Source organism: Gobius niger, assembly GCF_951799975.1.
Source record: "Gobius niger genome assembly, chromosome: 5".
Lineage (NCBI taxonomy): Eukaryota > Metazoa > Chordata > Actinopteri > Gobiiformes > Gobiidae > Gobius > Gobius niger.
In genome coordinates, this window is record NC_136856.1 from 39,720,404 (window position 1) to 39,736,025 (window position 15,622).

The 15,622-nt window shown below is 43.2% G+C and overlaps 2 protein-coding genes and 1 long non-coding RNA gene across 3 annotated transcripts in view; all 3 read left to right on the forward strand.

The window, feature by feature from the left end:
* Positions 1–15,622, forward strand: part of LOC306962771 (uncharacterized protein) — a 1,040,752-nt gene that overhangs the window by 540,870 nt on the left and 484,260 nt on the right. The window contains exon 13 of the mRNA XM_079556046.1: positions 5,720–5,821. Coding sequence (XP_079412172.1) covers positions 5,720–5,821 — 102 coding nt within the window. The remainder of the gene's footprint in view (positions 1–5,719; positions 5,822–15,622) is intronic.
* On the forward strand, positions 1,753–3,036 carry LOC306962774. The gene is made up of 2 exons (XR_013792853.1): positions 1,753–1,822; positions 2,964–3,036. It is a non-coding gene; the product is annotated as an uncharacterized lncRNA (long non-coding RNA).
* LOC306963505 (NACHT, LRR and PYD domains-containing protein 3-like) lies at positions 5,944–15,621 on the forward strand (the record flags this gene model as incomplete). The annotated part of the gene is made up of 9 exons (XM_079557079.1): positions 5,944–5,950; positions 6,205–6,256; positions 6,328–6,517; positions 6,929–8,762; positions 12,870–13,031; positions 13,889–14,056; positions 14,127–14,297; positions 14,717–14,763; positions 15,170–15,621. Coding segments are annotated over exons 2-9 (3,027 nt in total), but the record flags the coding sequence as incomplete, so codon positions are not given.

The following is a 15,622-nucleotide window of genomic DNA, read 5'->3' on the forward strand; positions in this document are numbered from 1 at the left end:
ATTGCATTTCTTTTACTTTGGGTGTGATTGGCCATTTTATAAATGCCCAATGTTTTTCTCAGATTGTTGGATTTTGTACTATTTTAAATTTTATCTTCCTATCATAATCATGATAGATATGTACTTTGAAAGCTTTATTTAGATATTTGTTGTCACATTTTTTGTCTGTGATGCTTAATTCACCTATTTTTAAATGTGGAAGTTTGATTTGGACGGTAGAAAACAATATTATGTTTTTTATCAGCTGTTTCAAAGCCACTGGTATAGATTTACAAATTTTCCTATATTCTTTGAGAGAACCTTGAAAATTAAATTTGTTTTTTAATTCTTGTATCTGTAGAAATTCACCGTTTATATCCAAAATGTCATGTACGAAAATAATGCCTTGGTCAAACCAAAGCTGGTTGAACAAAGACTTTTTGTTTGATACAATTACTCTATTATTCCACAAGGTGGCGCAATGAGGGGTAAAATTATGGGTAAATACCATTTTCCAATGATGTAAAACTTGTTTGTGAAACTCAGAGAACTTAAAAGGTGGTTTAGAGATTTCAAAGTCACATTTCAAAAGAAAGTTTAACCCGACAAACTTCTTGAAAATACTTTTTGGAATGTGACGCCATTTTGAATCTGTCGTCAATAGAAGTTCTTTCAACCATTTTATTTTAAATGTTCCTAACATTGCCTCAAAATCCACCGTTTTGATACCCCCCCTATTGTAATCTTTGACCAATTGAGATTTTTTAACATAGTAAGTCTTATTTCTCCAGATAAATTTGTATATAATGGAGTTGATTTTCCTCACGTTTTTTGGAGCAATGTAAAGAGATTGACATGGATATATCAGTTTGGATATACCCTCAGCCTTGGACAATAAATTACGGCCAAAGATCGAAAGATCTCTAATGAGCCAAAATTGAAATTATTTGTAATGCATTGCTAACCATAGATTTATCCCTAAGGAAAAAGACAGTGTCATCTGCAAACTGACTGAGGCGAAATTCGTAAAATGTAAACCCTGAAAATTTGGATGATTTATTATCAGATATGCAAGTAGCTGAGTACATAAAATGAACAGCTTGGGACTAACTGGACATCCTTGTCTTATTCCGCAAGTTATATTTATTCTAGGTGTTAATCCTGGGTTTAAAGAGACATAACTGTAAATATCGGTGTAGAACATTTTGATCACTGAACAAAATGTTTTATCGAATCCAAAATGTTCTAACGTAGAAAATAGAAAATCGTGTTCAATAGAATCGAAAGCTTTGAAATAATCTATAAATAATATCAGGCTTTCCGATTGCAGAGTCGACCGATAGTCCAGCATGTCCAATATTAGTCTGACATTATTATGTATAGACCTACCTTTTATAAATGCAGACTGAGTTTCATTTATTATTGTATCAATTACTGTTTTCAATCTTTCTGCATATATTAGCGCTAATAACTTATAATCGTTGCAAAGCAACGTGATTGGCCTCCAATTATCTAAATTTGTTATATCTTTCTTTGGTTTGGGGATTAGGGTTATTATACCAGTTTTCATAGTTGGAGTAAGACATCCTTCTTGTATACAGTCGATAAATGCATTCAATACCAATTCCTTTATATCTTCCCAAAAAAACTTTAAGAAATCCGAGCTCAACCCATCAATTCCAGGTGACTTCCCATTTCTCATTTTTTTCAGGGCATTTTCTATTTCTTGCATATTTATTTTGTCATAACACCTCTTTTGTTCAGTCATAGAAACCACAGATCTACTGTGAAGCCAATCCACCGGGATAGTGCGCCCCCTGCTGGACCAAGCGGATCCACCACGGTATTTAGAGTCTTGAGAAAGAAACTTAACCATGTTTTGTGCAGTTTTTGAAAAGAATGTTTAAACATGTTTCATATTTTACAATTGTATTGTTGGGATTATCAAACCAGGTGACTACGAACACACCCACCTTGGACCAACCCACTTGTGACATGTGACCAATGCTGTGAGCTTATAGCTGTGCAGAGGCAGCCATCTCGAGCTTGCCCTGAGGAAGGCCTAGAGCCGAAACGCGTTGGCAATTTTACCTTATCTAGCCATGTTTAAATAAAGGCTTTTTAATATTTCTACCTTCGGAGTGCCTCAGTTTGTTTGATTTTTAGCTGAAACTGATCCCTGCACTGAAGAGCACCCAAAAGACTAAACTTATACAACTTTTTACATCCGAGTAGCACTCCATTCTCCCAATTTTTTCAATTGTTGGGATTATGTTTGTAGTTCAGGATGTGCCGACATGTGACTGAGTTTACATGTTCTATGTTTCACTCCAGCTGTTTTCATGTGTTTCCCAGGGAACTGTACACAGTATTGTTTATTATTATTTATTTGTTTAAATTAACATTTGTGTGAATCAAACAGGCCATTGCTGTAATCAGTGAAAACAGGAGAGAAACCATTGGGTTCATGTTAGTTTTGCAGATGTAATAACAAAGTAAAGTCAAACGTCGTCCCTTCAGCTCCTTCCCTGTTTCCTTCATTCAGCCGCACTTAAACCAAAGATCAACACTGATGTCAAGAATGTGTCAAATAAGACTTAGTTTGTTTGTAAGGTTTCTGGTAAATATAAAAGAAGAAATAAGAAATATATTCAATGGGAAAATGGACTTGGGGTCGAACCTGAAAGTTTGGAGGTCAGTTTGGCCCCAGGTCTTACTTTGATCAAATGCTTTGCTGGGAATGGATTTGCACAAATCTAAGTAAAACTTGCAGTAACAATGAGATCGTGATCACGGCTCAGGAGCTCAGAGACATTTGTCACTCACACTAAAGGTTGACAGTTCCAAACTCCTGTAATAATGAAGTGCTGCTGTTGCTCCAGGTCTTCACACTTCACTCTCTCGCCTGTAAAGCTCCATGTGTGATTGTGGCTGGTGGTGTCAGAGTCAGTCCTTCATTAAAGCTGCTGACATTATGTTCACAGACAGTGGACGATGGAGCCGACGAGTCCTGGTTCTGGCCCTGATTCTCCGGATTCGGGTCTCGGCTTAAAAAGGTTTGTCGACTTGTGATTCCACTAGAACATCTGTTTTCAACAAGCAGCTGTTGCATCACAATATTTAATGATAATAGTTCTATGACTCTGTGGTTTAAATAAACAGTCTGGATGCTTTAGCTGTTTGTTAGATTCAATTCAAAAGGGAAAATGGATCACACACATTATTTTACACTAGCCTTGATACTTTGTACCAAACTAGATTTAGTTCAACTTAATGTGCTCTGTAACATGTGTAATAACTTGTACCTGTGGGTCAGATGCACAATGGGATAATCTGTCTGTTACAGCCTGTGAATGAATGATTGTGATGCGTAGAGGTTCTACAGGCCGGGCTCTCGCAGACATAGTGAGCAGGTCGCCCACAAGAGCACAAGGATGACAATGATTTTATGAACTGAAGAAAGTGGTTTTAAGCATTTATTTGTTGTTAAATGCATTGCCTAATAAACCTTTATTCTAACGTAACCATACCCGGCTCCCCTGGACTCACAGGACGGCTCACACAGAGCGTCTGGAACCTCAACACGTACCTGCTTTCTGTAGTAAATGATACAATGTATTAGTACTTTGTAGGTACATGATGTAATAGGACATGACTCTAACCCTAAGGGTCTCGTGTTACATTATGTACCTACAATCCAATACAACTTTATTTATAATGCACTTTCAAAACAACATAGTGACCAACGTGCAGGACAACAGCAAGATGTGACAGTAAAAACCAGGAGCACAGTCACGTACAGTCGACTTAAAGCTACAGTAACACATCCGTTTTAAGAGTCGACTGAGAAACAGAAGCTGACCCTGTCTAAGGGCCAGGGCTGTGCTTTCCACAATGTTGGGCCTGCAGCTGAAAAAGCACCATCGCCTCAGTTTCCTTTGAGTCCTCGGGACGACTAACAAAGAGTGGCCTCCCGACCTGAGGAGCAAAGTACTAATACAAGTGATTCCATTGTGTATCTCAGCCATAGGTACGAGTTATTACAGATTGTTACAGAGCGCATCACATTGTACTACATTTAGTTTGGTACAATGTGTCAAGGTTACTGTGAAATAAAGTGATACCAAATATTGTTTTCTTTCCAAAATATCCAGTCATTTCTCCTGTTAGTGCGGCTGTAGAGTGGGCCCTGGAGAATCACTACTTCCTGCTTCTTTTGTCATTTTTAGGGAAAAAATTGAACTACCTGGGTCGACAACCAGAAGCAAATCCAGATGTAAACCAAGCTCTGTTCCCAGCTGTGATTCTCTGAAGTCCAAAGATCTGAGCATCAACTTTAAAAGGTTTGTCCAGTTTTTTGTCGTTTCCTCCTCTGTCACTTGCTCTCACTGTCACCTCTGTTCTCCTCAGAGACTCAGAACCTCCAGGTCCTGACCTGAGCTGTCAGTCCATGCGGAGTAATAAGTCTAAGGACTGGGGCAATGACTTTAAAAGGTTTGTCCTCATCTCTCTGGTCAGTCACAGTTTCCAGACACACTGTGGTCCTCAGACTGGACGACTCTCTGTGGTGAGACAGTTTAGAGCTGAGGGTCTGCTCTGTATGAAGAAATCACAGGCACAAGATTCAGTCCCTGGTCCGTGTGGGCGTCTGTGAGGAGCATGTTTCTCTCTCCAGGACTGGAGGAGTTTCCTCAAAGTGTCTGGTTTCTCTCGGTTAATCCTCCAGTCAGGTGATTCTGAGCATCATTAAAGCAGATTTGTTAAACGAGTAAAAAGGGAGTTACAATAAAAGCGTGAATCACCAAGTCAAGATCCGAGTTGGATAAACGGGGTCAGAGGTTAAGGAGAAAGTTGAGAGGTCAGACCGGTGTCCGTTCTGTGCTCTTCCAGAATGGACATATGTCCAGTCCGCCCTGAAAACAACCTGATCGCAGTCGCTTTAACAGATTCTACAGTTTTCTACATTTTCAGTAGAAAAATATTTAAATCAATGTGTTCTGAGAAAAGCTGGCGTCCACTCAAAATGGTTCCTGGACCTCCAGTTGAGAACCACTGGTGTTTTCTGATTAAACTTCCTTTGTGATTGTAATTATTAATCATTTACCAGAGTTTAAAGCTTCAAACCTCTTCTCCCCGTCTTAACCCAGCGCATTGTCTCCAGTTCTCCGGCTTTACCCAAATCTAAAAGCTTCTCGACTGCAGAGCAACAGTGTGATGTCTCATTTGAAAGCTAAGGCCTACAAAACTGATCGTACGTTTTTTCACGTTGTTTTGTCCCATATTTGAAGCGTTTCCGTCATGTTTTTGTTGCTCTTTTCTCTTTTTTGATGATCTTTTGTGGCTTTTTCGTCACTTCCTGTCACTTTTCTATTGTGTTTTTGTCTTTGTTATTTTTACCATTTTTTCAAGAATCTTTTAGATTTGGGTAAAGCCAAACTGGAGAAAATGTCCTGGGTTCAGGTGGGGGTTAAGAGGTTAAGTTGTTTTCAGGAGCAGGAAACATAGATTTAGATTCAGACTCAGATCTTGGCCTAATCGTCTGTTCCAGATACTGACACACATTAAACAAACATTGTTTGAAAACTATTGTATAAATAATGATTTAAACACCATGAGCTTCTCCAGTCATTACTTAACACTGTGACCAGAAATATTGTGGAATTTTAATCCCTTGTTTATTGAGAATTTAAATTTTGTGAAGCCAATAAATTCATGGATTCTTTTTCTTTTGTTTCCTCAGTAAAGAAATTGAAAAACTTTTATCTATGATCAGGAACAAATCCAGATTCAAACCCAGCTGTGAGTCTCTGAAGTCCAAAGATCTGAGCATCAACTTCAACAGGTTTGTCCAGTTTTCTGTCCATTTCTCAGTGTAACTTTCTCTCACTGTCGCCTCTGTTTTCATCAGGGACTTGGACACCCCTGGTTCTGGCCTGAGCTGCTTTTCTGATGCTACATTTGAAGACACAGAGTAAGTCTTCTGCAGTGATACGGTGTGAGTGGTTAAACAGGTCTGAGTGAGGAGGTCGGAACCAGTAAAAGACAAGAATAAAAGTCAGACAGAAAGTCTAGTTTGAAAACCTCCTCTCCTTGGAGGGCAAGCTCACTGTGAAGACAATGGCTACAGGTTCAGTCTGGTCACTGTCGCTCTTATAAAAATGGCTTGAATGGTTTTCTGTTGAAGCCTGTCCCTCTCAGATGTGTCACACTGAACTCTATTTCCAGAGAGGAATCCTGTCCAGAGCTCTCTGACCCTCATCTGCTCCACATCTTCATGGTCTGTACAGTGTCCTTATGTTGGGTACATGTGTGTGTGTCGTGCTCTTAAAGCTGTGCTGTTTGTTGCAGGGTCTGGAGAAGGACATCCTGACTTTTGTCCAAGAGCAGCTGAGGAGGTTGTACAAGGTCCTCGCCTCAGATTACCCAGAATACTTAGGGCATGAGGAGGAGGACCCGAGCGCAGAGGCTTTTCTGAACTTCACAGTGGACTTCCTGAAGAGGAGGAAGCAGGAGCCACTGGCCGAGCGTCTGCACAGCCGTAAGAACTGTCTATATTATTTATTAGGGCTGTGCATTGAATCAGATTGTGATTAAATCTATGCTTGGCTTGATGTCAAGGTCTCTTAATCTCATTTCCCCTGATTCTCCTGTGTTCATGTATTGCATCGCCGCGGTTTGTTGGCTCGGAGCGTTTTTGTTTCTGAAAAGAGACACTTCTACTTGAAACAATAACCATTCATTGCACTAAAATCTAATCTGATTCCACACAAGATGTTATATTTGGTATAAAGAGAAGAATCTAGATAAAACATAATAATATATGTAAGGGTATATTTTAGACTCAATGATGTTCACGATGGAAATGTGTTTTTGTGTAACTTGCGGCCGCTCTACAGTCCACAGGGTCACTCAGCATCACAGAGTCATGTCCATGTGTTTTGTGTCTTAGTGAGTCCCAGAGTCTGCAGAGATGAACTGAGGAGGTTTCTGCAGCAGAAGTTCATCTGTGTGTCTGAGGGCATCGCTAAAGCAGGAAACCCCACCCTCCTGAACCAGATCTTCACAGAGCTCCACATCACCGAGGGAGGGGCCGCAGAGGTCAACCAGGAGCATGAGGTCAGACACATCGAGGCGGCGTCCAGGAAACCAGCCGCTCCAGAGACCACTATGAAATGTGAAGAGCTCTTTAAAGACCACAAACAGGCAGAAGAAACAACAAAGAGACAAGGGCCGATCAGGACAGTGCTGACGAAGGGCGTGGCTGGAGTGGGGAAGACGGTGCTGACTCAGAAGTTCAGTCTGGACTGGGCTGAAGGCAGAGCCAACCAGGACATCCAGCTGCTGTTCCCCTTCACGTTCAGACAGCTCAATGTGCTCAGAGACAGACAGTTCAGCCTGGTGGAGCTGCTGCACCACTTCTTCAGTCAAACTCAAAGCCTCTGTGGATTGAATCACCAGGTGCTCTTCATCTTGGACGGTCTGGACGAGTGCAGACTTCCTCTGGACTTCAGCCGGACCCGGGTCCTCACTGACCCCACAGAGAGCGTGTCTCTGGAGGTGCTGCTGGTGAATCTCATCAGAGGGAACCTGCTTCCCTCCGCTCGCCTCTGGATAACCACACGCCCCGCCGCGGCCAATCAGATCCCGGCTGAGTGCGTCTCCATGGTGACAGAGGTGCGAGGGTTCAGCGACTCACAGAAGGAAGAGTATTTCAGGAAGAGGTTCAGAGACGAGCAGCAGGCCACAGCAATGATCTCCCACATCAAGAAATCTGTAAGTCTGTTCATCATGTGCCACCTGCCGGTCTTCAGCTGGATGCTCACCACAGTCCTGCACCATGTGATGGACTCTGAAGTCAAAGAACAGCTGCCTCAGACAATGACAGAGATGTACATCCACTTCCTGGTGGTTCAGGCCAAAGTCAAGAGCGTCAAGTACGACGGCCGCTCCGTGACAGACCCTCACTGGAGTCCAGAGACCAGGAGGATGGTGGAGTGTTTGGGAAAACTGGCCTTTGAGCAGCTGCAGAAAGGAAACCTGATCTTCTACGAGTCAGACATGAGCGAGTGTGGGCTGGACGCTGCAGACGCCTCAGTGTACTCCGGAGTCTTCACACAGGTCTTTAGAGAAGAGCCAGGTCTGTACCAGGACAAGGTCTTCTGCTTCATCCATCTGAGCGTGCAGGAGTTTCTGGCTGCTCTTCACGTCCATCTCACTTTCTTCAACTCTGGAGTCAACCTGATGCCCAAGTCCAAGCGTTGGTACAAGGACGATTCTGAGTCTGATTCTGAGTCTGATTCTAAGTCTGAGAAAACATCTCAAATGAAGTTCTATCAGTCTGCTGTGGACCTGGCCTTAGAGAGTCCAAATGGACACCTGGATTTGTTCCTGCGCTTCCTCATGGGTCTGTCTCTGTCGACCAATCAGAGTCTGCTGTCGGGTCTGCAGACTCAGACAGGGAGTCGTTCACCGACCAACGTGGAGACAGCAGAGTACATCAAAGAGATGCTTGATGATTATGACTTATCTGCAGAACAAAGTATGAACCTGCTCCACTGTCTGAATGAACTGAACGACCACAGTCTGGTGGAGCAGGTGCAGCAGAGCCTGAGAGAAGGACGTTTATCTGATAAAGAGTTGTCTTATCCTGAGTGGTCGGCCGTGGCTTTCCTCGTCCTGTCCTCAGACTCAGACCTGGAGGAGTTTGACCTGAGGAAATACAAACCTTCAGTGGAAGCTCTTTACGCTCTGATACCACTGGCCAAAGCCTCCACCAGAGTCATGTGAGTCCACTTCATTTATATGGTTCATTTTATTAGTACAGATACAAACAGAAGCAATATTTACAAGAACGTCTGAAAACAAAACCTTCAAACTTAAACCAGAGCAAATACACCAAAATGTGATGAAAGAGTAAAGCAGTAAATCTAAACAAAACCAAATGATTAAAGACACATTGGTAGCAAGATGGCGCCAGCGTTTGCCGGCGGTCGTCTGTCAGCTCTGCTTAGATTGTTTGTGCTTTTACTTTTGTATATTCTGGTTCAAAATGTCTCTGGTCTCATTGTTTATGATCGTCAAGCACTTTTCGCTATGAAAACATCTCATGTACTGTGGCTGAAAAACAACTTTAATGATGGGACCTCAAACGCTTTCCCTCACCTAGCCACAGTGCCCCCTTACCTGTTACGCACGCCTTTGCCACAGCGAAAAAAGCGCCCCAGGAAACGCGGAAAGCGGGGAGGTGTCCTGGTTAGATTGAAGGCTCTCTACGGCTTTAATCCTCGGCGGTGCACCTCTTGGTCTGCAGCGGCTGGGCGACCTCTCGGAGTCCGATGGATTCGGACTATTGTTCCTGCGTCACCGACAGGATTATGCGGACACCCGCTGGAGACGCGCCCGCACCGTCCCCATGTTTCCCGCTGCCGCGGTGTTGATTTGGAATCTCTCCGGGAAGTGAGACGCTGCTCTTCGTCGACATCCAGGCACTTGGATCTGACTCTTCGACTGTGCCTCCTTAATGCCAGGTCGCTGGCAAACAAAACATTTCTGTTGAACGACTTCTTCACATCGCGCAAACTGGATCTAATGTTCTTCACGGAGACATGGATTCGAGCTGGTGAGTCTGCCCCATTCTCTGAGTTGTTACCTCCAGACTGTATGTTTTTGAGCGCCCCGAGGACAACAGGCAGAGGTGGGGGGATAGCTTCACTCTTCAAGTCTCACTTTAAATGTCGCCAGTTACCATTTGACTCATATACGAGTTTTGAGTCTTTGGTGTTTGAATTGAGCCCTGATATACCTGACGTTGTTTGTGCCGTGGTCTATCGGCCTCCAAAAATCAATACGGATTTCATTGAAGACTTTACGGACTTTGTCACGAGGCTAGCCCTGGATTATGACAAGTTTTTGATAGTTGGAGACTTCAATATCCACGTTTGCTGCGAGTCTAAGCCTCTAGCCAGAGAGTTCTTAAACCTTATCGACTCTTTTAATTTGACTCAGTCAGTCTCAAGACCTACTCACGAGAAAGGCCACACGCTGGACCTTGTGCTCTCCTTTGGACTCGATGTTGATATTGGTGACATTTGTGATACACACTTCTCTGATCATTATGCGGTTCTGTTTGGTGTGACATTGCGCCCGTGTCAAGCTAAACCCTGCAGCTCCGCGCGTTTAAAGCGCACAGTAAATGCCCAGACTGCGTCTTTGTTCTCAGCTGCTCTTAGTGATTCTGAGCTGTTAACGCAAAATGATTGTCTTGATGTTGGCCCGGACCAGTTGCTTTCACACTTTAATGTGGCTTGTACAGATATTTTGAACGCTGTGGCCCCTTTTACGCAAAAACGCGCAAAGCCTGCCACTGATCCATGGCTGAATGAAAATACCCGTGAGCTTAGGCGCGCTTGTAGACGCGCTGAAAGAAAATGGAAAAAGGACGGTCTTCATGTCTCTTTACAAATTCTGAAACAGTGCCTGAGAGACTATCAAAAAGCCATAAAATGTGCAAAAAGCAACTACTTTTCCAATCTTGTTCGTAATAACAGACATAAACCTCAGTTCCTTTTTAACACTCTTGATTCTCTTTTAAATCCATGTGAGCCCAATAGTGTTGTACCTTCTGTTGAACTTTGTGAAGATTTTTTAAATTATTTTAATAACAAAGTGTCAGCTGTCAGGCCATCCCCATCTACCAGTGATTGTGATCCTGCTGTTGTTCCTATGTGCTGTTCTGTTTTTGAGAATTTTGAGCAAGTGTCCACTTTGTGCGTGACTGAAATTGTGAAGCATCTGAGACCTTCCTCCTGTCCTATGGACACTATCCCACCTCATCTTTTAAAGGAGGTTATTGAAGTAATTGGACCTTGTATTGTGAAAATAATTAATTCTTCATTGATGACCGGTTCGGTCCTTGCTGTTTTCAAACATGCAGTCGTTCAGCCGCTACTCAAAAAACATAATCTTGACCCCAATGCTTTGTCTAATTTTAGGCCTATTTCTAAACTCTCCTATTTGTCAAAGATCTTGGAGAAAGTTGTTTATATTCAACTTCAGTCATATCTTGATTTTAATGGGATTGGGGAGAAATTTCAGTCCGGTTTTAAAACAAAACACAGCACTGAAACTGCCCTTTTAAAGGTTTTTAATGATCTGCTTTTAGCTGTGGACAGTGGTAAATCAGCGGTTCTTGTTCTTCTTGACCTTACCGCTGCATTTGACACTGTTGACCACAAAATACTTTTATCTCGTCTGGAGTTGTGCGTAGGCATCAAGGGTACAGCCCTCCAGTGGTTCCGCTCGTACCTTTCTGACAGAATGTTCTCTGTGCACTTGGGAGAGTTCTCGTCCACTGTGTCCCCCCTTAGCTGTGGGGTCCCTCAGGGATCCATTTTGGGTCCAATCCTCTTTGCCTTATATATGTTGCCACTGGGTTCTATTTTCCAAAAGCATAATGTTTCCTATCACTGCTTTGCAGATGATATTCAAATATATTTGCCAATTACAGTCGACACCAGTAAAACCTCCTTAACAACCTTGACAAACTGCCTGAGTGACGTCCAGTCTTGGCTAAATTCAAACTTCCTGTCTCTGAACAAAACCAAAACAGAGATAGCTGTATTCGGAAGTTGCAACCCCCTGTCAAACCTGAAGACCGACAGTGTTATTGGGCCTCTTGTTTCCTTTATCCGCCCCACTGTTAAAAATCTTGGGGTGACTTTTGATACTTGCTTCAAATTTGAAAAACACATCGGATCAGTTGTAAAAGCCAGCTACTTCCAACTAAGACTTCTTGCGAAAATTAAGGCCTACTTGCCAAAAAAAGACTTAGAAAAGGCGATACACGCCTTCATCACTTCAAGGTTGGATTATTGTAACTCCCTTTACACAGGGCTGGACCTTAAATCCCTCCAGCGCCTGCAGGGAGTCCAAAATGCCGCAGCCCGCCTGCTGACCGGCACAAGAAAATGGGAACACATCACTCCCATTCTGTCCTCCTTACATTGGCTTCCAGTTCCCTTTCGCATCAAGTTTAAAATTCTGCTGATTGTTTTTAAATGCCTAAATTCGCTGGCACCTCAGTATCTGTCAGAACTGCTGCAGCTCTACTGTCCTTCCAGAGCTCTGAGGTCTGCAGACCAGCTCCTTTTGTCTGTTCCTAAATCCAAGCGTGTGTCCAGAGGTGACCGAGCCTTCTCAGTGGCGGCCCCTAAACTTTGGAACAGCCTTCCTCTACATGTGCGCTCGGCTCAGTCTGTAGAGGAGTTTAAAAACAAATTAAAAACTCATCTTTTTGCTTTGGCCTTCGGTTCCATGTAGACCAGATACAGTTTGTGCCTTTATATATTACCTGTGTTTAACTTTTATTGTGTTTATTGTACATATTGTTACTGTTCTTGTACAGCACTTTGGTCGACAATGGTTGTTTTTAAATGTGCTTTATAAATAAAATTGACATTGACAAAGGATCAGACGACTCAGTTTAAAGACAGTTTTACAATCGTTTGGTTTAACTGAGTCTTAAAGTTTTCTTTGTGTTGAAAAATAACTGGTGCACTATTAAATCTGGGACATTTAAAGTCCAGGTGAGAAACAATAAAGCCAAAAAGATCCCACACAGAAGTTCAAGCCTCTGCCTCAGCTGTGGCCGAGTGTAGGACAAGTAACGTGAAGAAAACTCCTTTATCATCACACCAGTGTTATTGGTTTAACATTAAAGGGATGTTTTATTTAAGTTTTATTTATTCTTTTATTATTTAATTTAAATTGTTTTGTTGTCGACTCTATGGTTTTGTTATTGTGTGTTTTTTTTCTGTCCCTCAGGATCTAATAAAGTCTTTAATTGAAACTATCAAGACTGTTTTAGTTATAAATATCTCTCTTTCCCACAGTTTATCTGGGTGTCGCCTCGACCGCTGTTACGTTCTGGCTTCAGTCTTCAGCTCGTCCACTGTGACTCACCTGGACGTCAGTAACAACTTCCTCAGGGACGATGAAGTGAAGGACCTGTGTGATAAACTGAAGAGCGCCCCCTGCAGGCTGCAGACCCTCAGGTGAGTTTCAGACACAGACCTCAGTCAAACTGTATCAAACAGAACTATAGTATTTGTCATTAGTTTCTCTGAGCAGCCTTTCACCTGCACCTGCTGAGGGTTTGAAAAACACATTTGGCTAAAATCCCTGTGTTTGTCTCAGACAGAAGCACTGGGAGGCGTGGCTCTAATAAGATTGTTTTGGATGTTTCATGTTTTTCTATAAATCAGTGTGATTTTGGGTGGTCCTTTAAACGGCTCACAGCAGCCGCGGTACAACAGCCCTCCTTCTGTCTCTGCACCTCACACTCTTTGAACCTGCGTCATTAACAAGGTACAGCCTTAATGTGTTCACTTTAGAATGAAGATTTAGCCCAGTCAGAACTGTGGCCCAGGGCCCAAATGCGGCGCCTTCAGGATCCCAAAAAGGACCAGCACTTTTTACTCTTTCACTTTAAAAATCATCATGAGCTTCATTAAAAAGATGAAAAAGAAAAGACAGACGGACCTGATATTAATGTTCCAAACGTCAAACACCCTGAGGAATAGTTTGTCCACCTCCTCCAATCCATAAGGCATCACTTTATTCACATTAAACCAGAAAGTGTAACACAGAAAATGTATCAGTAAATGTGAACTCTCTCCTTGTTCAAAATGAAAAGTAGATTTTAGATTGTGAGGAATTGTCTCTATATTCATTTACCTGTGGAAGAAGAACATTATTATTATTAAGTCAAATTTCACAAACTAAAATGGTAAAAATAATAAATAAGAACTCTTGTGCTCTATTGGCACCAACCAGTCAAGTCATTGTTCTTCTTCTCCAGCTGTTCTGAGCTTTAGTGTAATAGTTTCTCTCCACATCTGTCTCTCCTCAGTTTGTCTGACTGTGAACTGTCCGATGGCTGCTGTGATGATCTGGCCTCAGTCCTCAGCTCCTCGAGTCTGACACACCTGGACCTCAGCCACAATGACCTCGGGGACTCAGGAGTGGAGAAACTGTGTGCTGGACTGAAGAGCGCCCCCTGCAGGCTGGAGGTCCTCAGGTGAGACTGGCCCTACAGTGTCTCCTGTGTCCCACAGTCATGACTGATGTTGTAGCTGCTGTGTTTTCAGACTGTCCGGATGCTTAGTCTCAGAGAGGGGCGGGGCTTCTCTGGCCTCAGCTCTAGGCTCCGCCCACTCTGCTGTGAGAGAGTTAGACTTGAGCTACAACCATCCAGGAGCCTCCGCTGAGCTCCTGAGCGCTGTACGGGACGACCCCCTCTGCCCCCTGGACTCTCTCAGGTGAGGAACACAGACACTCACGTCTCAGAGGTGGATTTCAGTGCAGTCACACTCTCCCATCATCAACACAAGGTCAGACATGAATCCAACACTGGACCTTTTGTTATTGCAGAAGCTCATTGAAACAAAGCCACAGTGAATGTGCTGTAATCAAAGCTAAAGGCGTCCAACCAAACATTGGAGCATGTGACCTTTTCTTGTGGAGACTTTATTTTGCTCAGGCTGTGGATTTGAATAGACTGTGGATTCATTCATTGAAAGTGGAAATGGTTTGAAAGCTCACCTGACAAACCCTAAAGGCTCCCGAGCTGAAAGTGGAGGGTTTATCAGTGGATTGTTCCCTGGTTTGGTCTCGGTCTCTGCTCTGGTCGACTCTAAACTTGTCACCTGTGAATCCTCAGTGAATGACTGTGTTTCAGGCTGGATCCTGCTGGAGAGCGATGGATGGTTAAAGGCCTAAGGAAGTGTGAGTATTCAGGAAGTGATGTCATTGGTGTGTTGTAAACAGTAGACTGTGAATAATGGAGGGACTGTGGAGGCGTCGGCTTCACCCATAGCGGCTAAAGGAAGCTCATCCATGCAAGTTATTTAACCATGCACATACTTTTACTTCAAGATCACTTTCCTTTGACAATTCTATTCAAATATCATTAGATGTAACTGTTTTTCATCTATAGACAGGATGAACATCCTTTTTATTCTAAACCCTCAATGTTCTGGACAAAGAACATTTCACACTTATTCTGTTTCTCTGCTGACATTGCATTCCCTCAGTTACAAATCCAAGTTCCTCATGTTCAGCGCCTGCGTAGCCTCGTACCCTTAACACTGTCGTCAGGAACAGGAAGTGATGTTGTGTATTTGTGTCTCAGATTTGTGTGAAGTCTTTCTGGATCCGAACACGGCCAACAACACACTGGAACTGTCCCAGGATAAACGCTCTGTGACCCACGTGGAGGAGCTGCAGCTGTTCCCACCTCACCAGGACAGGTTCAGCTCCTGTTCTCAGGTCCTGAGCTCCACGGCTCTGACCGGCCGCTGCTACTGGGAGGCGGAGCTTAGATGGGACGTGGAGATAGCAGTGAGTTACAAAGGAATCAGAAGAAATGGGGACAGTGAGGAGTGTAGGTTTGGAGACAATGATCAGTCCTGGAGTCTGAGGGTCAGGGGAGACAGTGTGTGTTTGTGTCATAATAAAAGGGAAATAGATTTGAATAGGCGCATATCTTCAGGTACAGTAGGTGTGCTGCTGGACACTGAGGCTGGAGCTCTGTCCTTCTATAAGGTTTCCTCTGATGGACGTCTGATCCACCTCCGCACCTTCA